The 26,386-nt window shown below is 41.2% G+C and overlaps 2 protein-coding genes across 8 annotated transcripts; one reads left to right on the forward strand and one right to left on the reverse strand.

Annotated features, from left to right (window-relative positions):
* Positions 1 to 639: 639 nt before the first annotated feature.
* Positions 640 to 8,192, forward strand: zbtb22a (zinc finger and BTB domain containing 22a). 2 transcript variants are annotated; one of them, XM_022218577.2, is made up of 4 exons: positions 640 to 992; positions 2,342 to 2,560; positions 3,484 to 4,240; positions 5,246 to 8,192. In XM_022218577.2, the coding sequence occupies exons 2-4, from the start codon at positions 2,354 to 2,356 to the stop codon at positions 6,328 to 6,330; spliced, it is 2,049 nt and encodes a 682-aa protein (XP_022074269.2). In that variant the 5' UTR covers positions 640 to 992; positions 2,342 to 2,353; the 3' UTR covers positions 6,331 to 8,192. The 2 variants fall into 2 exon arrangements, with proteins under 2 accessions (XP_022074269.2, XP_022074270.2); XM_022218578.2 differs by having other exon boundaries at positions 672 to 992; positions 5,249 to 8,192.
* A 6,706-nt stretch (positions 8,193 to 14,898) lies between these two features.
* mbpa (myelin basic protein a) lies at positions 14,899 to 26,186 on the reverse strand. Of its 6 annotated transcripts, XM_022215267.2 has the most exons (7): positions 25,813 to 26,186; positions 21,217 to 21,312; positions 20,778 to 20,804; positions 18,971 to 18,991; positions 16,462 to 16,545; positions 16,326 to 16,346; positions 14,899 to 16,037 (listed from the first exon to the last, which is right to left on the reverse strand). In XM_022215267.2, exons 1-7 carry the CDS (start codon positions 26,169 to 26,171, stop codon positions 15,866 to 15,868), a joined length of 780 nt encoding a protein of 259 aa, XP_022070959.2. In that variant the 5' UTR covers positions 26,172 to 26,186; the 3' UTR covers positions 14,899 to 15,865. The 6 variants fall into 6 exon arrangements, with proteins under 6 accessions (XP_022070959.2, XP_022070960.2, XP_022070961.2 ...); XM_022215268.2 differs by lacking the exon at positions 18,971 to 18,991; XM_022215270.2 differs by lacking the exon at positions 16,326 to 16,346 and having other exon boundaries at positions 15,880 to 16,037; positions 25,813 to 26,040.
* Between the last annotated feature and the right edge of the window lie 200 nt (positions 26,187 to 26,386).

Genomic DNA, 26,386 nt, shown 5'->3' on the forward strand with positions numbered 1-26,386 from the left:
TGGCTTCAGTTAGTTTACTAAAAACTCCAGCAGCTGGTTAATTCAAGTCAATACAGTTTAATACAGCTGTTTAATGCAGGTTAATGATGGTGGTGAGTGTCAAACATATACTCCTGTTCTGTAGAAGATACTGAAGCTGAGAGACACCAACTGAAGTCAGATTCTGGTTGGACACTTAAGGGAGAAGTTAAGGAGAAAGTTAAGGAAGCGACTTATTTACTTCCTTTATTGTGGTTACGAAAATGCAAATTTCACTGCTTTTTCATACATCTAGACCACATTCAATCAGATTCAGATTAAGTTCCGCTACATATAGACCAGTCAGATCTACATTAAATTAGACAAGAGAGGCTAAAGAATCTTTAAAACACAATTTCTGATTTGTGAAACTTTTATTCTGTTTTTTTTTTATTCAAAAAGAAGAAGATTTCTTGTTTTTTTTCCACAGATAAACCACATTAAACCAGCTCTATATCTAAATGGCTGTATACATGATCCAAAATCTGGACTGAATTATACCAGATGTCCCTGAAGAGACTTTGAAACAGACAGTAAGAATGATCTTAAGTAAATACCTTATATATTTACAGAATCATTAAAATGTTGGGGGAAAATCACAGTTTTTCTACATCATGAAAATGCAGGAAAAACCGACTGATTCTACTTTTTCCCCCTACAATTTATTGATGTAAGGAAAAACAAGCAAAAGCTACAGTGATTCTTTGTTTTTTCTACGTTATTGCATGGCAAGGAAACTACTGAGTTTCCCTTAACTTCCTCCTGAACCGCGGAGTCGGAAGCTACGAACCTGAAGCTAACTTCAGCGTCCAGCCTGCGGGCAGGCTGCTGTTAGCCTCGTTAGCTTCACTGTTTCTAAGTCAAACTAACGACGGAGATCCATATCCACGACTGGAGGATAATAATGCTGTTCTGCAAATAGTCGGTAACGTCCTCTGTGGAAGTTAACAGCTCGACACACCGACAGAACAAAGGTAAAGTTCAGAGGCTAACACTGAGCTAACTAGCTGGCTAGCGCGGTTAGCTCAGAACTAGCCTAACGTTAACCGGGATATGTGCCGAGTAGCAGCGAAATAAACAATGTGAAAGATGTTTTCTGCATCTATAGCAGCATTTACTATTCATATTATCATAAACAATAGCTTAATGTGACGGACAAAGTTAACGGAGCTTCGTACATTTGGAAGCTAACGTTAGCTGGCTACTAGCTGTTAGCAGAGATCATCAGGTGGAAACTGTTTATATCAACTCCTGTTATTTAGAAAGAACAGCTAGAACAACAGTTAAAGAGCTTCACAGGACAGAAACACGAGTTTAAATATTAAGGTTTACACCCTGTAACATGATGTAAAGCACTAATTTATCCGATTAAATCAAACATTAAGGTTAAAACCCTATAATATCGGTAACTGTACTCATTTACTGGATTAAATGATTAAAATTAGGACTTCAGACCATTATATACAACACATATGACCCTAACTAGCTCCTATGTTAAAATTAAGAACCAACAATATGATATATTCTAACAAATAGTGATCATTTTTTGTAATCGGGTAATCTGTATTGGTATTTCTGTTGTTTTATATATAAAATGTGGAGTTTTCGAGAATAAAGTGATTCTTCAGAAGATTTGTTTTGTCAAAATGACCCCAGAAGATTCATTTTACAATCATAATACAAAAAGAGGAATCCCTGCTTGTGAAATACTACTAAAAAATCCTTAAAAACCCCAAATGTAGATTAATATTATGTTGATAAAAAACAGATTGGCTGATTTATTCATTCAGCCCAGTGGAAATGTAATTATTTCTCATGAGAAAACTCAAATTCTCGTTTGTGAATGTTGTCCCTTTTCATTTTCTCATGAATTAGTGAATGTAAAGTGAATTTGCCCTGACTGAGAATGAACCAAAATGACTTAATTGATGCTGTGACGTTCCACACATCTGGATTTTAATGTTTTCTGCCGTGTTCTCCTCAGTAAAGCCTTCAGACGGGGCTGTAACTTGTGTTTTAAATGCAGCCTGTTGGGGTCAATAAAAACACTACAGCACAGCTCAGTACTTTGTGGAGGAAATAAACTGTTTGTCAACATATACTGTATGTAACACTGCCCTTAATACAAAGGACAAGTCGCTTTGTTTGAACAAAATACCAAAAACAAAATACAGAAGAGAAACACCGTCTACAGAAGTGACCTAAAACACTAGATAGAGACTGTTTATTTATTGTAAACAGGATGGAAACGGCCATCAGATGCTCTTTACACACTTCTAAAATCAGTGCATTGATCCTCTTAGGTCGTGTTTCTTTCCCACAGCTCCGTCCCACCATGGATCCGACCTGCAGCGCCTCCGTGGCTCCGGCAGGTTTGACCGTCCAGGTGTGTTTCCCCGGCGCTCGAGCTGCGGTTCTGGACAACCTGAACCGGCAGCGGGAGGAGGGACGGCTGTGCGACCTGTCCATCCAGGTGCAGGGCCAGGTGTTCAGGGCCCACCGCTGTGTGCTCGCTGCCTCCTCACCTTACTTCCACGACCAGGTAGGCTGGAAGATGTCCACTCAGTAGAAAACATGTTTTACAATATGAATGCAAAATATGCACCTTTACAAGACAGAGCTCAGAAAAACAGAAGGATATAGAGCATTTAGACCAATGCTGTGACATTTTATGAAGAAGTGTACTCAGTTATACTATAAAAAGAACCTTTTCTTAGATTTCAGCATCAAAATTTACTTCACATACTCCAAGTAAAAGTAAACTAAATTGGATAATGTCAGAATTATCGTCGCATAACTCCACTGTGATAAAGGTTTTACAAATCAAAGATTACATTCTGACATAATCTGGTCCACATTTCACACATCTGGATGTTTCCTGATGTAGACCTGATCCAGGGTGGTGAAAATGTGAAAAAAAAGCATTAAAATCTCATTTTCTTGCATTTTTACAAATAGAATAAAAGCCTCATGAATCAGAAACTGTGTTTTAAAGACTCCAGTGTAGATCTGACCCTTCTACAGTTTATAAAGTGGTTTTAGATCTGGATCCTGGAGCCGTTTCTGCATTTTCACAGATAAAATAAAGTTTAGAAATATTTTCAGTCGCAGCAGTTTAGACCTGGACCTGCTCTTTTATGGTACTGATGCCAAAAAACATCAACATTTATGGTTTTCTACAAATAGATGAAAGGTTTCACAGATCAGAAGCTCTCTTTTTAAGACTCTTTGGCCTCTGTGGGGTAATGTAGTCCAGATTTAGGAGTCTAAGTGGTTTTAGATCTGGATCTGGTCTAATGGGATCTAAATGTTAAGAAATAAAAACCCCAGGCACATTTCCACTGCGTTCCTTGGCAGATTAATAACTAACTACTAACTTGGGTTCTTTGTTATGTATTGACTCTTGACTCTCTCCATATTTCTGTCCAGATCCTACAGCTCAGTGTGTCTCTTTTCTTCTTCCAGGTTCTGCTGAAGAACGTCACCACCGTGTCTCTGCCCTCGGTCATGGACCCGGTAGCCTTTGAGAGCGTCCTGAGTTCTGCCTACACCGGCCAGCTGAGCATCGTGCACGACGACATCGTCAACTACGTCACCGTGGCCAGTTTCCTCCAGATGTGGCACATCGTGGATAAGTGCACCGAGATCCTGAAGAGGCCTCGGTCCTCTGCTGATGTGGCCTCTGCAGAAGCTGCTGCTGCTCATCCTGGATCTGCGTCTCGACAGCAGTCTCCCAGCAGCACCGAGTGTTTGTACGGAGAGAGGGAGGGAAGGAGGCGGGAGAAGAAGCCCGACGCTCTGCCTCCTTTAGCCACATGGAGACGCCCCCAGCAGTTCCCCAGATGGGGGCGCCCTCGGCCCTCGTCGGCCCAGCAGTCGGCCGACTCCCAGCTGGACGCTCTGCCCGGATACGCGGACAACGACTACTCCAGCTGTGACGAGGCCTGGGTGTCCAGCCACGCCAGAACCAGCCACTTCCCTCAGGAAGGACCCAGCCACGGCGTCCGCTTTCCTGGAGGAGACGCCCTGAAGCAGAAGGTGAGGTTTCAGCAGCGAGGAGCGTCACAGAGCAGCGACCGGCCGAACGATCGCACCAGAGACGAAGACAACGAAGAGCCGCCGGACCGCAGGAAGAACCAGAGGAGAGAGATAGAAGCCGATGAAGGAGTGGGAGAGGAAGCTGTGGAGAAGAAGGAGGGATTCACTGCAGTGGGTCACTGTGGTAAGAAACACCAGATCTGTAGCCCTCGTGTCGTCCTGAGGGTCAGAATTGAGCCGTTTTAAAGTTTGAAATGTGGGGGGAAAAAATCTATTTTCACAGTGAAAACTTCTGATGTCTGCATTTTTGGTGGAAAAAAGAAATGTAAAAAATGTTTCTTAAGAACATTCAGATAAAAATCAACCAAAATCCAGTGAATTTCACTGGATTTTGGTTGATTTTTCTGTGAATGTTCTTAAGAGAATATTAGGCATTTTACTGATATATATGGAATCACTTTAGGTATTTTTAGGATTTTTTTTGGAAGATTTTTACTCATTTTTTGAAAATATTTACTTTATTCTTTTTTGCCAAATTTGGGGGAGTTTTTTTTTTTTAATAAAACTTTTAAGGGAAACTTTTAAGGAACTATTGGAATTTTGTTCCTGAAGCTTTTGCAAATTTTCAGAAATTTGTGGATTTTTTCTGAATTTTTGGATTTTTTTTCAGACAAGGAAATATTTTTTGTTGCCCGTAAATGAAGACAACAGGAGGGTTAAGAAAACAAAACAAGTTTGACAAATAACAATAATTCATCCAGTTGTGACATTTCCCAGACTTTGATCATCAAAAACAAAGTTCCTCTCAGCACTTACTGTATTAGAGAATTCTATTTTTGTGTTTGTTTGATTAAAAAATGTATCATTTAAACAAATTGACATGTAAGTGGTTAAAATCCTGAAAATGTGAAATATTTGGTAGTTCTGATCATTTTGGTTAAAAGAATTTAACTCAGTGAACGTGGAAAATAATTATAATCTATTTTTTGATGAGGACATTTTTATTTTTAATAAATCTGACACTGTGAAAAAATGCATCAAATCGTCGCTGACAGATACCAGACACTCAGCACTTTTTTGTCTAAAACAATTCGTTTCTTGTGGGTTTTTTTTTTCCAGATAAAGAAAACTGGTTCTGTGTGAACAAAGTGACTTTTAAAGGTTGTGATTCTGTTCTCCGTTTGTCCAGCAGACTTCCACTCTGTTCCAGATGAGCAGCAGGAACCCGGACACTCGAAGCAGAGCGTGGACGTGATGAAGGAGAAGCTGCTGGGAGCTGATCCCTCCTCTGATCTGTCCTCTGTTCACGGCTGTCAGACGGCTGAAGGCGTCGCCGGTCCGTCCTGTCTGGTCTCGGCCCGGCTGCCGTGGCCGTCGGGTTCCTGGACTCAGCCGGAGTCGAGGCCGGCGGACGGAGAAGGAGGCAGTAAAGACGAGGAGGAGGAGGAGGAGGAGGAGGACGTGGACTTTGAATGTTTCACCGAGGCTCCGTACAGCAGAGACACGTACGATGAGATCGAGGACGGCACCGGGCAGGTCTCCCAGAGGCCTCTGGTTCCGGTGTCGCCTGACTTCATGACCGGCTCTGAGGTGAGCTGGACGTCCACCAGCGGGGGGCAGACCGGCTCCGGGACCCCGTCCTCCAGCCGCCATCTGTCCCCGTCTTCTGCCGCCTTCCCTCCGGCGCCGTCGCCTCCCACCCCGTCCTCGTCGTCCTCGGTGTCGCTCGCCGGCGCCCCCTACACCGGGAAGGTCCACTTCTGCCACTGCGGCAAAGCCTACACCCTGAAGAGCATGAGGGACCGCCACGTGAAGATGCAGCACCTCAACCTGAGGCCCTTCGGCTGTCCGGTCTGCACCAAGTCCTTCAAGATGAAACACCACCTGACCAAGCACCTGAAGACCCACGGGGGGCTGCGGCCGTACGAGTGCAGCCTCTGTGGGAAGAAGGTGATCTGGAGGGACAGTTTCCTGCGACACCAGGCCCGCTGCGAGCGCCTGGCCTCCAGCTCCTCCAGCAGCAACACGACCACCACAGCAGCAGCAGATGTGGAGGAGAGCTTCAGCTACACGCTGGACGAAGGGGAGGCCTTCCTCCCAGCTGGAGGTCAGGTCAAAGTGGAGGAGGTGGACTTCCAGAGGGAGATGGAGGACGGGATGGGCCGGCTGCTGAACAGCGTCTCTGGGATGGTGGACGAGCTGCGGACTCAGAACCTGGAGGCTGGAGGTCACGTCTTCAAACAGGAAGTCAGCGAGAGCTTCAGCGGGAACTGAACCTTCACGGGCCAGTTCCTCTGAGAAGGTTCTCTACAATGAATAGTTTGATAGAGGAACGCTTTCAGAGGTGAAAACATTTCAGCTTTGAGGCTGTTTGACAACATCTCAGAAACTATGAAAGATCAAAACCTGAAATTTCCACTCAGTCTATCAAGATGTCGTTAAAAGTTCCATGTTTGAGCTCATATTAACAAAAAACAGATGATCAGAAGCCAGCTAGTGGCACTGACTGAACCACATGTAGCTGCAGCTTCATACCAAACTAAATATAGAATAATGTGAAATATTTGGTCACAAAAATGGAGCAAAAGAGTTGTTTTTGTTGAACTTTCATAACTGATTGAGCAGCTTTGACAGGTTGTAGCACAAAAAGGAGCCTCATTCATTCATTCATTCATTCATTCATTCGTTCATTCATTCATTCGTTCATTCAAACCTTTATTTAGTCTGGAGGTTCATTGAGGTTTCCCTCATTTCTAATGCCGTCCGTGATTACAGACACAAATAAAAACAAGCACCAAATAATCACTGGTAAATAAAATAAGATTGAAATAAATAAATATAAAATCAAATCAGGTAAAACATTCAAGTCCAGCTACAGAATTCTGGAGTGTCAAAATAAACATATATACATTTTTAAACATATCTGAGTCTATGTTTTGTTTTTGGACCCCACTTTGGAGGCTGGAGAAACATATGTACTCTACTATTAAAAATGTGGGGACATCCAGGCTCTTTCATGTACAAAACTGGAAAAACTTTCAAAATGATTACTATTATGGGCTGTATTTAAGCACTAGAGCGTTCTATTATTAATTTGTCATGAGAAAAGTTAAAGTCTGTTAAAGCAGAGGTGATGTATGTGTGAGAAAACTGCCTCTTTATCAAAAAGGAAGACTGATTTGTGATGTGGACGTTATTTACAGTTTCATTGGTTTCCCCTTTTTTCTTTCTACAGTTAACATGCACATTAATACTCTACTAAAAAAACAATCCTCTTTGCTGTGGTTTTACTGTTTGCAAATTCATAAAACAGGAAAAATCTATAAAATACCAGAAAATTGTTCAGAAAACAGCTGTAACTGTACAAAAGGCAACATAAAGCTAAAATTCAGAACAAAATTCTCACTTTTAATTATAAATGACTTACAAATTGTTCCTTTTTTCCTGTGATTTTACTAGTTAGACCTGTTATTTTACAAAACAGCAAAAATGTGCCATCTGTGCTGTATTATGCCATGTTCATATATATAGTTTTACATTTAGACTCAGAATTATTGTCATGATGAGAAATAACTGAAAATTTCAGGTTTTTATCTTCAATCGTTCCTCAGATGTTGTTACTCAAACAGCCTCAGATGTTAAAACGTAAAAAGAGTTATTTTACTTTAATAAAAACTTCACAGATATCATTTTAAATATCTGTATTTTCTGGTAAAAACGTGAAGTAATTCAGAGCTGGTCAAGCAGAAAGAACTGATGACTCTTAATGTGAAGCAGCTTCTCAGCACTTTGTACAGAAACCCTCTGGAGACGCCTGAACGTTTAGAGAAAAACCATCGCTTTAGTTGAATCTTCTTCAGAAAAGGTGCCATGAGATCGTCCAGAGTCTCTGGACGATCTCATGGCATCGTCTGGAACGATCGTACGTTTCGTTTCAGCCATTTAAACGTTTCATTTGTGTTCAGTGCAGCTGTGAAGCGTAGCAGCGTGTTGTGAATGTGCTCATCCACGGTCGCTCATTTGCATTTTGCACATAAATTATTTTGTTGCCATCGACCTGCGTTAGAAAAGAAAAATGTTTTTGTGCCATATTGATGTTTCTGCACATTAAAGAAAGCTTGGTTATTAAAAATAAACACTCTTTGTTTGGATTTATTGTGATTATTTTGCATTTTAAGCTGAGATTTGAAAAGCAAAAGCTGGTTTTTAATGCACTAATGCACCTCAGCATGCTTTCTGTCAGACTTATTTATTGTTATTTTACTGCACTTTGTCTGATGGACACGAGAGGAGAAAACATTTATTCATGTAAGTAATCAGCTGGAGACGTTTCACAGCTGAAATCTGTTACTTCAGGTTGTTATCCATGAATTTTGCAATATTTACCTTTAAAAGCCAACATTTTTCTGATTCTATAAGCTGTAAATCAGCTGTTGAGTTTGATTCCAGTCTTTATTCTACATCAGGGGAGTCCAACTCATCCTAGTCCAGGTTCCACATCCAGTCCAGTCTGATCTCCAGTGGACCGGACCAGTAAAACCAGTAGAACCAGCAGAATAACCTGGAAATAACCACAACTCCCAATAGTTCCTTTGTTTTAGTGCAGATATGTTCACGTTTAAGGAATTATCTTTTTACTAAACATCATGAACAACCTGAAATTTATGAAGACAAATAAATTCAGTTTCATCAACATTCATCCTCAGTTTATCATTTCCACATTACAACTTCCAGATCACAGAGTGTCTACAAAGGAACACAACATTTAGTCACCTGGAACTGAAGCAGAGAGGATTTACTGGAGGATCACAACCACAGAAGAAGACAAAAACAGAGACAGAATATTACAAAAATGAAGTGTCCAACAGAAGAAGAAGTCCAACTTCTTTTGGATCCTTGTGGAGAATTTAATCTTAGAGTTTGTAAAGCTGCTGAGTTTTCAGAGTCACCTGGATTGTTTTGACATTTAATAACCGAGTCCTGAAGTAAAATTCCGGTTGTGGATTTCTGTCATTTAGTCTGGACTAAACAAATAACAGCAGCATAAATCTCAAACGTCTTTATGAGGAGTCTGGATCAGGCGTGAACTAACCGTGACGTCACCCGTTGGTTTCAACGCCGAGAAATGAAACCCGGATTTTGCTACTTCCTGGTCGCCGTTTTGGATTTTTGGAGCCAGTGACGTAAAAAGCGTCATCAAACAGACTGGACCGGAGAGCAACTAGGGGCAGGATTGGCTGAGGACTCTCTTATCCCGCCCACATTTTACCGCAGAGGCTTCTGTTGCTGTCAATCATTCCAGACAAGACTGTCTATCAAGTATAGCCACACCCCCTGGCTCCGCCAACTTTAACAATTTATTTAAAATTCAGTAATTGATTTATTTTAAGATCGGCCACCTGATCTCTCATTTTGACCATGAAAACTAACGGGAAAAAAATCCTGAGCTGTAGAACATTAGTCTATCAAATTTTATTTTTTCCGGTGATGAATAGACCCTTTAATGACCCACGTCACAGCTTTAGCTGGAGGCAAAAGAGGAAGCCAGCGGCCGGACAGAAAGGCGAAAGACTGAGGGACTAGGCTCTATCAACTTTTCGAAAATGTCGTCCTGCTGTGTTTTTGGATGCCAGAATAGGAGGAATGACACTGGCGAACGCAAATTAAAGTCTTATAGGATTCCACCGAACACTCGTGCTCAGAGGGAACGAAGACAGTTGTGGCTAAATGCACTGAGGCGAAAAGACTGGACAGAGACGATCAGCTGCAGTCAATTCCAGCCATTTTCAGTACAAAATTCGCTAATATTCTATTTGTAAATAAAAAATATTCAATTCAATTCAATTCAGCTTTATTCCAGACACTGGGTCCAAATACACACACCATAAGAACAAGGACACAACAAGACACAGAAAAAATACAATCAAAAACAATAACCCGTTAAATATGACGAGAAATACAGGGAATATTGGACGCGCATCGCGAGGTGCATTTCCTTGAAAACGACCGATTCGTGGATTTTATACCGACTTCAAGACATGTTTTGGACAAAATAGTTTACTGGCTTGTGTTGTCTGGATGACCAAGGTTAGCTTATGGCCGTTTTTGTGGAATATTTTCATCTGTGTGTAATAATGAACCCGGAAATGTGAGTCGTGCTGTGTACCTTAAAGCCGTGTACAGAGAAAGGATGGATGAATATTTGTTTTTGTCGGACAAATGTGTTTTTCTCACCCGCTGTGGTAATCACATCTGAAAGTGGTTTATACCGGCGGATTCATGAGAATCTAAGCTTTCCATCGGTGTATAGTGTTTATATAATCGCTTTTGCAGCCTTCGGGCATTCTTTAAATTCCAATGCAAATTAGTAGGTGTACCGCCGGCGGTACACTTAAGTTTAACGGGTTAAAAATGCTCGAGTTTGCAGCGCAAACTCCCAGCGCAAACTATATACTCCCAGTCCTGCTTGACTTCTCGCTCTGCTTTTGCCTCCAGCATAAGCCCCGCCCACAAAAAAACGTCACAATGTTTGTAAACAAATAAAGGGTCTATTGGGGTCTATAGAGAAAAAGCTTTTTGGAGCCAACCCTAGCGGACGGCGTGATATTGCAAGTTTTTGACACTTCCGGGTGGGCTTCAATTTTGGAGCCAGATGCTACGTCCATCTTTATATACAGTCTATGGTCTGGATTGAGGTTTCTCACTTGATAATGATCAAAACATGAAATTTAGGTTGGTTAAAAGGAATATTCCACCTTAAATCTTTGAATGTTGACCTAAAAGGTTGGTTTCAGGAAATATTCCACCTACAAGGTCCTCACAAATCCACCTTAAAGGAACATTCCACCTTAAATCCCTGGACATGCACCTAAAATGTTGGTTTAAAAATCCTCAGAGAGACCTGAGGGGTTGGTTAAAAGGAATATTCCACCTCAAACCTCCACTAGGGCAGTATGTGTAGCAGCGACAGCAGAAAGAGGTCCTCTCTGGGTGGAAGAACAGCGTCTGAGTGGCAGCTCCCTTTCTGCTCTTACCTTACTCACTAAACTCAAGGTCCATGGAGGAATCCAGTAGTTGATGTTTCCTGCTGCAACCTTCTCTTTTTCAGTTTTCTTCCACGTTCGATCGCTCCCGACCCAGTTTATGTTGACGTTTTTGACCCTTTTTCCGAGCTTTGACCGATCTGAGAACATGAAGTACATCATCGGCATTGGCGGCGTAACCGATGGAGGGAAAACCAGCCTCACCAACCGCCTGATCAAGAACCTGCTCAACTGCTGCATGGCCCATCAGGATGACTTCTTCAAGCCCCAGGATCAGATTGAAGTTGGTGAAGATGGCTTTAAGCAGTACGATGTCATCACTGCTCTGGACATGGACGCCATGATGAGGAGGATATACGGGTGGCTGGAGAAGCTGGTGAAGTTTGAGAAGTCTCATGGCGTTAATAACACCCTGGACACAGAGATGGTCCTGAAGTCCGACCACATTGAGGAGGAGGAGACTCACATCCTCACTGTGGAGGGCTTCCTGCTTCACACCTACAGGCCTTTGATGGACATGCTAAACCAACGTTACTTTATTTCCATTCCATATGAAGAATGCAAAAAGAGGAGGTACTCTAGGAAGCCCTCGGTGCCAGACCCCCCCGGCCTGTTCGATGTCCACGTCTGGACCATGCAACACAAGAACATCTGCTCTCTGTGAAAGATTACTGAGAGCAGCTTTTAGTGATTTCTATGCAGAACACTGTGATGTTTGCTGAGCTGTGCACCATTAAATGACTTAAGAATATGGAGTATTGTTACTGTTTATTATTGTTCTCAGGTTTTACTGTTAAATGTATAGAGTGCTTCTTACTGTATTTTATTGTTGCAGCTATTGATGCTGTAATTCACATAAACAAGGAAACAAGTCCATCATAACTTGAATGTTAACAGTCCAAAATGAAAAGCTCATATACAGCTTTCCTATTGGGTTAAAGAACCAAAAAAAAAAACACCCAAAAAACATGAAAAATACTTTGTGAAAGCGAGAGGTCGGTAGCAGTTTTCATTTTTTCTTACAACTTTTGAGTGGCCCCCCAAAATATCTGTTGGACCCCCCTGTGCCCCCACACTAAAATGAATCTGGATCCGCCCCTGGGAACCTGTAATGAAATGGGAAAGTTTCATGTAGACATCTGTTAAAGGTTCACTCACTCTGTGCATCGTCTCCATTATAAAACGACTGTTTTTTGTTGTGTTGTGGTATTTTTGAAGTCCAGATGTGTCCAGAACTCCATCTACGATAACATTCATGTAAACGTGGTGCATCAGATGTTAGAAATGATCTCAGAACGGTTCCTTTGCAGCTCATCGGAGGAGCACAAGAAGTCTCTGGAGCTCAACACTGCAACGTGTTTTTCCACTTGGTAATTACACCTTCTATCAATTATGCATTAAAAAAACACCCAGAGACTCCAGAAGGTGTCTGAAAGCGAAGCTGCCATTTGATGTGTTCAGGTGCATTCAGAGGGAGCAGCCTATAGAGATTAGCATTTCAATGGCAGACATGAGGTTGTATAATCAAAGAGAAACTTATAAAGAGAGACGTTTCGCATATGGAGCTTCATTTATAACCACACCAGGACATTATGCAAGATTTTATAGGCATTAACGGATGTTTTTCATGTTGCTGCATGAATAAATTACATTGTTTTTGTAGGAAGTGTTCTCTTAATGCAGTTTGTGTGGATATTTCCTCAGACCAGACACCAGAACGACCAGAATCAGCCTTTGGATGAATGTTTTTCCCTTCAGAGACAGAACTCTGAGCTCATTGTCCTTCTACAGACGGCTGTCCTTGAGAACTTCTGCCTCAACATTATCTCTAACGGTGAGAAACACTGTTTTTCTCACTTCCAAGTATCGACAGGGGAGTCTAATGAGAGTGACTCATCCTTGCTTGGTGTTTAATTAAATGTAGGACAAAATGTACGGCTCCATGTCGTTGGGATGCTGTTTTTTCTTCTTTTCTTTTTTATTCCAGGCTGCAGAACACTTTGATATTGAGATTATTGTCTGAGATGGATGATTGGAGTGAGTGGGAGTCTTTTCAGGCATGGATCATTACAGTTGCCTTTTTAAAAATAATAATTTTAATACTTGGCTTTTATAATCGTGGTTTAGTAGCAACTGAGTCACAGGAGAGTCTCACTGGAACAAAGAGGATTGTTTGTGTGCTGAATGCCTGTCCTTGTGGTCTTTGAAGTGACCACATGGGGGCAGCATCTCACTGTGAGCAGAGGGCTTACCAGAGGTGATTAATGTGGTTCAGGTTTTTATTACTATGAAGATGTTAACGCTTTTAAGGTTTTGATCACTATGAAACAGAGATGTTTACAGAAGAGTTTGATCACCTGTGAAACCAAGACGTTACTACCTTAGTAATGAAGTAAGTAGCCTGGAGCTGAGGTCAACTTGTATTAAATGCTCACAGTAAAGGTTCATTAGCTCCGTATAGATTTGGGGGCATTTCTTGTAAGTCTGTGCGCATTGTGCAGAAATGTACAGTGTGGGTGTTAGTCAGGGGTGGACTGGGCCAATTACAGTCAAATTGTCTGAAGACGCCTTACAGAACCCATATACCTGAACCCCCAGAGCAGCCCAAAGGCGACGGGGGCAAGAAAACCATAGACATAAGAAAACACCCTTTAACAGGAAAACACCTCGAGTAGAACCCGGCTCTTTATGTGGGGGAACCATCTGCTGCTGGAAGGAGGTAGAGAGGGACAGAAGAGGTAGAGGAAGAGAGGAGGAGGGGAACAGGGAACATAAAACACACAATCTGATACATACATGATAAGACAGACAATACATACAAAGTAGAAGCTAACATGTAAACTGATCCACTGCCCTTGCTTGGCCTGTGCAATGGCTTCTACACATCTGTCTGCTTCCTCTTGCCGTCATATTTCCTGCACCACAAGCTTGTGTCTATGAATAAAATTGACTGATGGATAGTTGAATGAAGGGACAACTTGAACAAACAAGACATGGCATGTTAATGAATCTGCTTTGGATGTGTTTGTGAGCAGATTTTTCATGTTAGACTAGTTGTTCACCCGTTTTTAAATCTGAGCTAAGCTATGCTATGTCAGGCTAACTGTCCCTAAACCATGCAGATGTGACGGTGACAGTAACTCAAGACTCTGGAAGAATGTGAATAAGCATATATCAGATTATTTATTCGAATGTAATTTAAAATGCTTGTCGTATTTATGGTAATGTGCTCTGCTTAAAGGCATTAGAGGAGATTTAATTTCCTACGACTTTGAACGTAGCATGCGCACATACAACCTCTCCCTCACCCCCCTCTAACCTCCCCCCTCTTAACATTTACGAAGAAACGCCCCCCTCCAGAAACTATCGTAGGACTCGTGAAGTTGTCTTTTACGGCTGGGTCCCCCTGGATCTTTATCTGCCTTTTTGTAAAAAAGATGAGCAAAACAAGTCTCCAGCTAACTACGAAGCTATACCAAAGCAACACATACAGAAAACACGTAAGTCCAAGGCGTACGTAATCTACGTAACTAGGCCTGAGCCGGAAGATTTTTGATTGACAGGAAAGGGAGCAAACCAAACGCCTCGGTCCGAGCGCGTTGATTGATGTTTTTCAGGTCCTGCCATGTCCACAGTTATTTTTTAAAAATTTTTATTCTTTTAGAAACCATACATACAAGTCCACTAAAGGTCAGTATATTCATTTTATGTGAATCAGACAAATTAAACAAAAAAAAAAAACATCCTCCATAATGCCTTTAAACTTGAAAACCAAAACGTAATAAAGACAGGAGCATGATCAGATTTTAGAACATTTAATAACCCTTAAGACTAAAGGTGTTTGTTACCAGTTAGGCTGCACATTAAAACAGTGGCTTTACATTAAGATGAAACACAACAGTTCCTGTTCATGGGGCACCACCATGTCCTCCGGTGCTTCTGACTTTCCAGTTAAACTGAACGCACAAACAGATCACACACAAACGAGAGTGGCAGTGCGATTTATTACGAACAAAATAAAAAGCATTTGAATCCGACACGCCGTCCTACAGTACCGAACTCCTCACGCCATCGTGCTGCTTCCGTCTTCAACCATTTAAACCACTTACCATCTGACCATCAACGTTAACAAACCACGTCCTCCAAATAAAACACAAATAACATTAGAACTTAATTCAAGAGGCAAACAGATAAAACACACTAAAGGAGATCAATGCAGAAAAGACTGGTTTTTAGGATTGTTTTCTGTTACATGACAGTGCATTTGAAAAGGGCGTTTTATTCGTTGGTAGATTTAGACGGCGTCATACTGTACATGTTCATTAATCACACCGAGGCAAAACGAAACCAAAACAGTTACAGAAAAACAGGATTAGAGTCGATGCTACTCGTACAGGTTTCCAGTTTTATTGCCAAATACGCTCCTGTGTGACATACTCAGGCAGAAACAGAACCACTCTCCGTCTGGATTCACAGATAAACCAATGCTCGGTGTGTGAGTTCTAGAAAGCAGCAAAATGCACAACGTGACAGTCGACAAGTAGAAAAACAAACATCTGCCATGAACAAACCTCGGACAGCAGACAGCAGACACTAGCACCATCGGACAAAGATGATTTTTACAGTAGGATTTTATACTAAAAGCGTGACCGAACCTCTCATAAACAGCTACATAAGACTCCTTAGACGTGGGATTAAAAAAAGAAAAGTGATTTCATACTCAAAGCCAATGTTGTGTCTCTGTCTAGACGTACAGGAGGCTGGTGTTAGTGGGTTAACGCTTCTTGAGGTTGTGAGTCCGCCACATGCAGATCTGTTTTTCCTTCTCCTTCTTGTTTTTCTTCTTCTCCTGGTCCCATCGATGGATCTGTGGTCGGATCCTCGAGTTTAGAAGATGGTGCTCCAGCGTTTAGGGGGAGGACGGGACTTGGTGTCTCCCTGGAAAGAAGAAGAAGAAGAAGAAGTGAGGAGGTGTAAGAAGAAAAATGTAGATTCTGGGGTGATTTCAGTGAAAAAGTTGATTGTCTAAAAACGTCACATTTAATGGGATTGATCCGGGCTGAAAGTAACGCGTCTAAAGGTCGTAAGTAGAAAAATAAACCGTGAACATTCGGGTGAAACATGAGGCTCGTATGGTCGTTAGTTTATTATGATGACGAGCTGCTGGAGAAGCGTTTTGATGGTGAAATGAAATGACTTCTCAGAGTGTTTTTTCTGATTACTCACTGGCTTCTGATGAGAGCGTCACTGTTTTATTTGAGCAAACACAGACAGGAAACACAGAGTTTATGAAGCCCGGGTTTGTAGACAGAAAGTGAGAAAAGTTCTGCAGAAGCATTTAAAGCTGCTGTTCTGAGCTCACCAGGTTGAAGATCCTGGACAGTGTGCTTTGGTCTCTGCGTCTCCTGACCGGCGACTTTGTGCTCTCGGCACGCGGTGACGAAGCCTAGAAAAAGATGCTGCGTGAGCACAGATGAAGCCTGGAAGCAAAGCCTGAAACCACGGCTGCTGCTCTGTCACTGGGTGACCTTCAGACACTTTACATCAGCAGCACCAGGGAAGCCCCACTACCTTACCATGAAACTAAATGTTTTCATACAAATGGCACAATTATTGCTGTTGTTGGACGAAAAGCGCACAACCACAGCCAATACGTATGTTAAAAATGCAATGGGTTTGACCTGTTTGGGTTTTAATGTGCTTTGCTGCAATGATGTGAGGTTTTGTGACCCTATAACTTTGTGAAACACTAGTTTTCAAAGGCCTCAAGGCCATAAAAATCTTTATATATTCAGGTAAACAGTGCCTGTAAAAAGTTTTCACCCTCCTTGAAAGTTTTTTCCTTTATTTAAAAAAAAAAATATTGAATCTGAGTAAATTTTCTTTTTTTTTCTTATTTTTTAACAAGAATTTACAAAAAGACTCTTTCATGTCAAAGTGAAAGCAGATTTCTACAAAACAGTGTCACATAATTAAAAATCTAAATCAACTTCAAATCAGTGTTCATTAGATGCACCTTTGTCTCAATCAGACTGAACATCTGGACGCTGAAATTTTACCTCGTTTTCTTTGTAAAACAGTACAAATTCCATCAGGTTACACAGGGATTGTGAACAAACAGACCTTTTCAAGTCCAGACACAATTTATCAATCATCTTGGAGCCTCCAGCTCCTTCAGAGGAGTCATGGGAGTCTTGGTGGCCTCCCTCTCTAGTCTCTCAGGACGTCCTGCTCTAGTCAGATTTATTCATGTTCCATTTCTTAATGATGGATTTAGGAGTGTTTAACCAGTTTATTTTATATATGTACTGTGATGGGACAGACTGGTGACCTGTCAGCTGGGATAGACTCCAGCACCCCCCACGACCCTACTGAGGATAAAGCGGTGTGTAGAGGATGGATATGATGGGACAGCTTCTAGTGAAGGTCAAATATGGGTTTCGGTCAAAAAGTCTATTCTGGATGATGCTGCCACCACCGTGCTTCACAGTGGGGATGGTGTGTTTGTAATGATGTTCAGTGTTTGGTGTTCTAGAAAACATGGCATCTAGTCTGATGGACTAAAAGCTCAACGTTGGTCTTGGTCTTTAATCTCTTTCATCTCAGTTTCTCAGTCTTTGAGGACGTCCTGCTCTAGTTAGATTTATTCCTGTTCCATCTTCTTTCCATTTTTTAATGATGGATTTAACTGGACTCCAGGAGATCTTCAGGAACTTGGAAAGTTTCTTGTATCGTCCTGACTGACAGAGTTAGAAGAAAGAGACTAGTGAGGGAGGCCACCAAGACACCTATGACTCCTTCAAATCAGTTACAAGCATCAATTTAGAATTTGTGGCTTGAACTTATAAAGTTCTGTTCATTCAAGAGGAATCGGATAAAATTGCAGATCTGCTGCTAAATAAGACCTATCAATGCTGACTCAATGCTGTAATTACGGCCAAAGGGAAATCGACTAAATACTGATTAGAGGGGGTGAATATTTAATAAATCAGTGTCAGTTTTTTGGGGGTAATTTCTTGCCAAATAAAACTGACCATGATTTAATGTAGAAGAAAACTTCCAAGGCAGGTTTTAACACATTTTACAGCCACTGTTTTAGTGTTTCTGCTGCAGCTATGTGGTTTCTCTGCAACAACAGCAGCCGTGTGAAGAAGAACCAGCCGTCTGTGATCTGTTATTGTGAGAGAATAACACTAAAGCAGGAAAATATGAGCAGGAACAGATTGGTTTAAGCCTAAACCTTAAAGGAGAAAGAGAATGGATGACCGGGACAAGACAAGGTCCAGAGGGGAGAAGACTGAATGGATGATCACTGTCAAATGACAAACAAAGGGCAGTCTGGAGTCGGTGGACAGGTGAGAGGACAGGAGGGAGGGAAGAAGAACAGATGGATCGGTGAGTCATCTGTGGCACAAAGGGGATAGAGGTGTTACGAAGAGCAGAGGAGGTCCTGAGAGAAGATGTTTACCGGCTGTGGTTCATAAATAGCTGAGCAGTTTCAAAGTCATCCAGAAGCAGCGAGCCGCTCTGGATTGGAGCACAGAAGGAGGGGAAATGTAATAACCTCAGCATGAAGCCAGTAAATGTGTCAGACACCAATCAATCAACCTCTTTCAAATGTGATTTTCTGCTTCGAGCCGTGAGCTTTACAGCCCCTGAACGTAAACGCTGGTGCATCAGCACAACATCTGAATGTGGGTTTAATTCCACAGATCGAGTATAAAAGATCTTGGAGGAGGAAGGCAGTCGAACACAAAGCAGGAGAGACAGACTGCAGGTTAGGTAACAGGTGTGCTGCAGACAAAGGAGCTCTCCACAGACAGATTAAAACGGGAACGGCGCTGTGATTGGAGGAGGACTGTGTGACGTACCAAACCCAAGACTTCTCTCCACTGGACATGAAAAAGAAACAGATGAGATTCAGTGAGGACGTGAAGACACCTGCATCCGTCTCAGATTAGATGCATTGTGCTGCTATGAAACCAACCATCCTTTCTATTCGTCTGAAGAATTAATTAGTTGAACAAGACAACATGAACGCATGTGAAAGAACAATCATCTCGTGACCCGTTGGAAGGACCACAACCCACAGTTTGGCAACCAATCATGTAAAATCTGCATCTAGATTGTAAAGATTTATGTCACCTCTGCAGTGAAATTTGTTTTTCAACCAATAATCCAGACTAAAATATGACAGAACCCTGATCAGAACCTTAATGGAACACAGATTGTGCTTTGGTTTGATGTACCTCCATTTACACCTTCAAGCCACCATGAATTCCGTTCATTTTCCACATGAGGTCACGTCTGGAAACACGTTGATAAAAGATCACATGTAACCTCAACATTTTAACTTGTAGGTTTCATTTATAAACACCTCAAAAATGTTTCAAAACCACATGTGTCTTATCTGCAAAGAACATGTTTCACAGGCTTTTCCACATTTACAGATTTATTTCTCCACCAAGGAACGCGACGGAGTTATGTGATGATCGGCATTGTTCTGTCTGTCTGTCTGTTCGCAACATTACTCAAAAACAGACTAACGGATTAGGATGAAATTTTCAAGGAAGGTCAGAAATGAAACAAGGACTCAAAGAATCCTAAAGACGAGCCTTGGGATGCTACTCATCTGTCTATTAACACTAGTAACTGGCTGAGTTAGGTTTCCAACTAGCCTAGGATTGCTAGTGCCTCGTCTAAAAGGGTCCTAATGACTGCCGTAGTAATTCTAGTGTCTCGCCTAGTATACCACAAGCCTTTAAATGCAAGCTGCTAGCCATAGCATCACAATGAAAGCAGCACGGTGTCACTGTAACCATGACAAGTGAACGCTACATCAGCTGATTGTGATCCTACTACAAATCCACCTCTGAGGACTTATCAGGACTTATCCATCAGAAATGATCCAAGGAACAACTGATTAAATTGTGGGGGTGTTTCTTGGTCTAATTTTGTGTTACAGGTTGGGATGATATTTTTTATTTCTGTTTTCTTTTTGTTTAAAGACAAGCCAAGTCTTTGGCTCTCTATTTCAACTATAGATTATGGTTTGCTAGTTTTCTTCACTGTTCATTAACAGCACTGTGTCATCTGCATAACCTACGATATTTATGTTATATCCTGTGGATGTAATCCCTGTATTTTCCTCCTGATGTTTTCACTGCAGAAGGAAAACAGGTCAGGCCACACATCCTGTCTGAGCCCTCGTTTTATTGGTTGTTCTTCATTATTTTATTGTTGTCAAAAGAGATTTTTTTCATACTTGTAAATCCGTTCCATCTATGTCTATGTTCTTTAGTATCTGGATTATTTCTTGATGTTTTACTGTGATGAAAGCTTTGGTGTAATCGATAAAACACATGCATAAATCTTGTTTACTTGTTGGCTTTCTTATCAATAACTAATAAATAAACAAAAGCTGCATTTGTTAAAAAAGGGGGGATGAGCAGCCTGCTTTTCTAATTTTTTAATCTCACACATGGTGGCTTAAAGGTGCTGAAACTCCAAATGAAAAGATTAAACCGTGTCATTAAACGAATTGAGGCAAAGAGATGAAATCTGAAGAATAATGAGAAACATTTGAACTGAATCAGTGCATCTCTTTATCTTCTCCTTGCAGCTACACCTCTGGAATGATCAACACAACAGGAGTTTATGGTGAAAAATGAGACTCACCCTGGATTTAGGACGAGGAGAGGAAACCTGAGAAACACCAAAGCAACAACACAGTGACTGATTGTACAAAGAGAACACAACAACAAACTGAAACAAACACATGATGCTGATTGATTTCCCCCCTAATGCATTTTATGAAACGATATGTAAATGAAGGCATCACGCAGCTTTGTAATCAGCGTGGGAGGAAGAACAGATTAGCGTTTGAAACAATGCCACACTTCAAACGCCGCTGGAGACGGATCCTAAGACAATACTGACATTTGTACCACATCAATTAGAGGAAATTGGTTTGTTCTTGCAAGTCGAGCAGGAAAACATTGAACTCTGTCAAGATCAAAACCAGTTTAGGTTGGAAATAATGTTAGAATGATGCAACAGAAACGGTTACAGGTGTATGAAATGATGCGAGAGACACAGTTTGTTCAATGCAACTTACAATGCTCCTGAAGAAATGCACCACAGCGTTTTCATTGGTCCGACGGCGAGAGGAGGATTGCTGGGGTGAAGCGGCCAGGTGACCCCGGAAAGACCCCTGAGAGGATCGACAGAGGGGAGGTAAGCTCAAGAGTTTACACAATACAATAAATATCTGAGGTTTAAATGATGCTGCTGGAGTTTAACATGCAGGAGGCAGGATTTTAGGTCTTAAAACATCAGCTGGTGGTTCAACATTTAGAGCCCCAACACCATCAAGATGCAACTTTTCGTACGTTAACCCAAAGTCCTACTGGTTCTTAAAGGGGAACTTCGGTTTTTTTCAACCTGGGGTCTGTTTTCATGTCATTTCATACATGTGAGTGATGGAGAAATGAATTTTCAACATAGCTCCAGTATTTAGCCAGGCAGGCAGCTTAGCAGCTCAGCTAGCGAAAAGTATGGGGCAACTTGCCCCCCACGTCAAAGTCCGCCCTAACGTGCTTTTTCTCCCACACTGACTGGCTCGGATAGTCTCAATGAGTGTCCCACAACATACTAGAGATGAGAAGTGAACGAAAACCTCCACATTACCTGGTGATGGCTCTTTGTTGTGGTCTGTATCCAAATCTCAGGACGCTAGAAAGCAAATCTTGTTCCGAAATCGCGCGAAACTGGTGTTTTGGCGTGAGCTCTCGCGGGATTTCGCGAGCTATCGCGCCATTTCAGAACGAGATTTGCTTTTTAGCGTCCTGAGATTTGGATACAGACCACAACAAAGAAAGACATAAATTACTGTTTAAAAATGATGCAAAATCACAACAATAGCCCCAAATCACCTCAAAGAGTGCTGAAATTACTGCAAAAAGATACAAATCCACCGCAAAATGATAAAAAATCACAATAAAAACACACAAAAGCACTACAAAACATGCACAATCTCGACAGAGTGAAGAAAAATCACCAGGAAAAGATGCTTAATTATTACAGAAAGACAGAAATCTGCACAAAATGACGCGAAATGGCCGAAATAAAACGGAAAATCACCACAGAAAGACATTCAATCACCAAAAATTAACTTTGAGTGTCAATATGACTCCTTCCAGCCTGTCCTCAAACAAAAAACGACCACATAGGTCGTCTGTACACGCCCGTATTACGACCCAGTGTTACATTTTGACGTATGCGACCTCTAGCGGTTCAGTAAATATCGACACTCTGGAGTCGCAGGTGAAACGTCACCATGAACAAACTTTTATCTAACACTATCCCTGTCCCTATCCCTAACCCTAACCTTAACCATAACCCTAAAACCGTGTTGGGAAAGTGATGAAAAAGCCGTTTTGCGACGGAAAAGTCGTTTCATGAATTAAATCCTGCAATGCGTTCCTTTTTCCCGTAGGGGCGCTGACGTAAATACGCTCTCACAGGTCGTATTCCGGTGCATGGTGCATACGACTGATGCGGTCATATGAATTTGAGGACTTGTTGCTCCTTCTGATGGAGGTATATTTCAAATGATCACAAAAATGAATAAATGAGGAGGATTTCAGTCATGAAAGTTGTAGTTATTTCTTCATGTCAGCTGGTACCGAGCATGTACATGTTGTCCCAAGACGAATGCGACAGGAAAAGCAGCTACATAAGAGTTTGTTTGAAAAAGATGTTTCCATTATCTCCCGAGAAGCAGATTAAATCCTTTTAGAAAAAAAGCCAAAAACTGCCTTTCTTTTGGCACGATTTTGCTGTTTCCATTGGCATCGCCTAATCTGATACTTCAAAATGCACCAAAAAATAAATAAAAGAAACACCACTAATCTAAGACAGAAGCTAAACTGGACGGCAAACAGAAGACCAACATGTAACACCATGTTTTACGTTGAGAAATGTGCAAATATAATCCATCTGTTGTTGATTAACACCCTAAAAACTCCCATTGTTTATTACAGTTGAATATTTAGAAGTTTGTTTCCATGAAGCTATCTTACAATGTCGTTGATGGAACTCTACTGCTTTTTCCTCTAGAATCTGCAAATCTGTACCGACTCTTTCTGTACACCGACAACTCTGCTCAAACTCTGTAAAACTACTCTATACTACACCATGACAAGTTGTGATATTGGACTGTTTTAGCCAAAAATATGGGAAATAATGACAGAGAAAGCTCCAAGCTGACAGGATTGGTTCTTTAGATTTGTTAGACATGAAACTCTGGAGGTCCGAATGTGAGTTTCTGATGCTGCAGCTTCAATTTACTGCTAATTATTCCGTCAAGGAATGGTTGAGTTATGTGACAATCGGTGTTTGTCTGTGAATCCATCTGTCTGTTCAGAACATTACTCAAAAACAGAATAACAGATTTGGATGAAATTTTCAGTGAAGCTCAGAAATGACACAAGGACCAAGTGATCAGATTCTGGCAGTGATGCAGCTGATAGTCTGGATCCATGGATTTGTTAAAGATTTCTGAATCGTTGTCAGATAGCGGCATGATGTCACTGTAACCATGACAACCAGTGAACACTACATCAGCTGACTGTGATCCTACTACAAATCCACCTCTGAGGACTTATCAGGACTTATCCATCAGAAATGATCCAAGGAACAGCTGATTAAAATGTGGGGGTGTTTCTGAGTCCCATCAATGCCCACCGCCTGCTACATATTTAGGTCATGTGATTCGGTATTCGTACATAATCTACACATGCAGAAGACACACCTGTACTCAGAGCAAGGTCTTTTAGTTTGTGGGTACATCTATATTAAATGGACACATTCTATGTTGCTGTGATTTCTGATCATCAATAATTAATAAACAAATGCTGCATTTCTGACATGTGGGGGAATGAGCAGCCTTGGAGGAGGACTGAGCTCTGAGGGCTTTTCTAGTTTAGCTTGCTTCTTTGTTTTATCAGTGCAAATGAACACAAATCAGCCTAAAAAGACCTCTTTGACGCGTGCAGATAGTTGATTTTGTGTTTTAAAAGGAAACACAGAACATCTGAGCTGCAGCTGCTCAGATGGAAGCGTTGTGGTTGAAGAGCAGCTGACTCCTGAAGGTTCCTCCCATCAAACACTGGAAGAATCCTCCTATCTGCAGCATCACAGCCCTTTTTAGACTCTACAGATAAATTTAGCCGCACCACGCTGCCTTCATTTAAATCTGCTTCTTCCTCCACAGGAGCTCAGTCGTTGTATTTTATTTTATCTTTTTTTTTTTTTATCTTTGCACCATCTTAGAACTTAAAATGTCATCATATCAGGGTGAACGGTGAAAAGAAATAGCAAAACTTCTCATAGGATCCAGAACTGGAGCCCAGGAAGTTAACAATGCACCGTTAATACAGTTGGCGAAGACTTCATTGCTTTCTATCACACTAAAGTGGATCCATGTGAAATGAAAAACATGCAGAGAGGTTTATGTGTAGAGTTTTGGGTTAATTCCTTTTAATATTTAGTCCACATTTTAGCTGGTGCATAGAAATTCCCCAGAATGCAGGAATTAAAGAGGAAAACCCCCAGAAGTCCCACTTAATGCGTCCCTCCACAGCATTAAAACAGAAAAAGTGATTCTACCATTTGGAAATTTGCCCAAATATTAAAAAGTAGTCTGTACTGACGAGACGACGCTAAATTTACACCAACTTTAGGAGTTTTTCCACAAGAAAATGTAAATTTCATGCTGAATTTAAGATTTTTTGGTTAAAGAAAATGCAGAAAATAAACAGAACTAAGAAAATGTGAGTCAACGTCCTTTAAATATTTAGGCCACATTTATGATTATTATTATTTTTTCAATAACAAAATGTTTATTTCAAGCTGAGTTTTAAACTTTTTGTAATAACAGGTTGTTGTTTTTTTTTTTAATATTTGGGACATTTTTCAGATGGTTACCAGTTTTTGCAATTATAAAGACAGATTTTTTTTATTCATCGTATTATTTTACTTTTGTTAAGAAGAAGAAAATGTAAAATTTGAGCTGAACTTATGATTTTTTTTGATAAGAACATGTTAAATTTAGCCAAATTAACATTTTCTAAATAACAAAATGCTAAATTTAAACTGAATTTAGGACTTTTAATTAAGTAATTCTTAAATTTAATCCAAACCTCAGATTTTCTTGTCATTACAGGTTGCTTTTTAACACTTGGGCCACATTCCAGATGATTTTTTATTAATTTTTTGTTACATTTTTGTCGAAAGACTGCTTTTTTTTCTTCTTAAAAAGTCTTAAATCCAATTTTAAATTAACACTTTCTAGTTTAAAACAACTTACATTCAGCTTGAATTTAACATTTCTAATTGAAAACCCTCTGAAGTAAAATTTTAAACTAAATTTAAGAGTTGCTGAATAAGAGGGTCTGCCTCAGATAATAAACCTTTGACCAAACTGGTATAAATTTGAATAGTTTCACATTAAAAGGAAGTTGATTTTTGCTATTTATGAATTTTTTTTAGCATAACAAGGTGAGAAAGATCAAAAATATGTCCATCTATTCAAAGAACCCTCAAGGAAATTAAATAACTACATTTTTTAAATCTAAAAAATCCCCAAAAAGAAATGCATCATTTTGTCTTTTCGGTTTAGCATTGGAGGAGAACCGCCGATGATGCTCACCTTGCTCCTCTTCTTTTTGTCTCCTCCAAAGAATTTGCTAATCTGGTCCATGAGCCCGGGGCTCTTCTTTTTCCTGCCCAGCCCGAAGGCGCCCTGCCCTGAGGTGCTCGCCGTTGCCATGCTAGCTGCTGCTCAGGTTCTTCCTCTAGTCCTCTTCCGACCAGTGTGAAGCCCACAGTGCTGACGCTCGGCTCCTTCAGGGAGGTCTGCAGCAGGTCTGACGCTCGGGGGGCGTCTTTGAAGGTGTCGTCTCCCCTGCGGCACCACGGGACACGAGGAGGGTCCGGTCCACGGCCTGGCTCCGGTCCAAACATTCTTCTAGCTTCGGTGGCTGTGTCAGTCGCTGCCGCCCTCCGCATGGGCCGGCCATTGTTCCTCCATCTGCCTCACCCCGAACGCCGGGACAACAAGGCCGATCTCTGAGGCTGAACTCACACCCTGATGCAAAGAAGCCGAAGCACTGAGGGGCCCATTGTTGGTCCGGACTCGTATGTCTCCTTGATACATCGACTTTAAATCGGACCTACAGGCTGGAGAGGCCCCAAAGAAAGAGAAAGATTATTGTGAGAAAGAT

The sequence above is a fragment of the Acanthochromis polyacanthus genome, chromosome 11, assembly GCF_021347895.1.
Source record: "Acanthochromis polyacanthus isolate Apoly-LR-REF ecotype Palm Island chromosome 11, KAUST_Apoly_ChrSc, whole genome shotgun sequence".
Taxonomy (NCBI): Eukaryota; Metazoa; Chordata; class Actinopteri; family Pomacentridae; genus Acanthochromis; species Acanthochromis polyacanthus.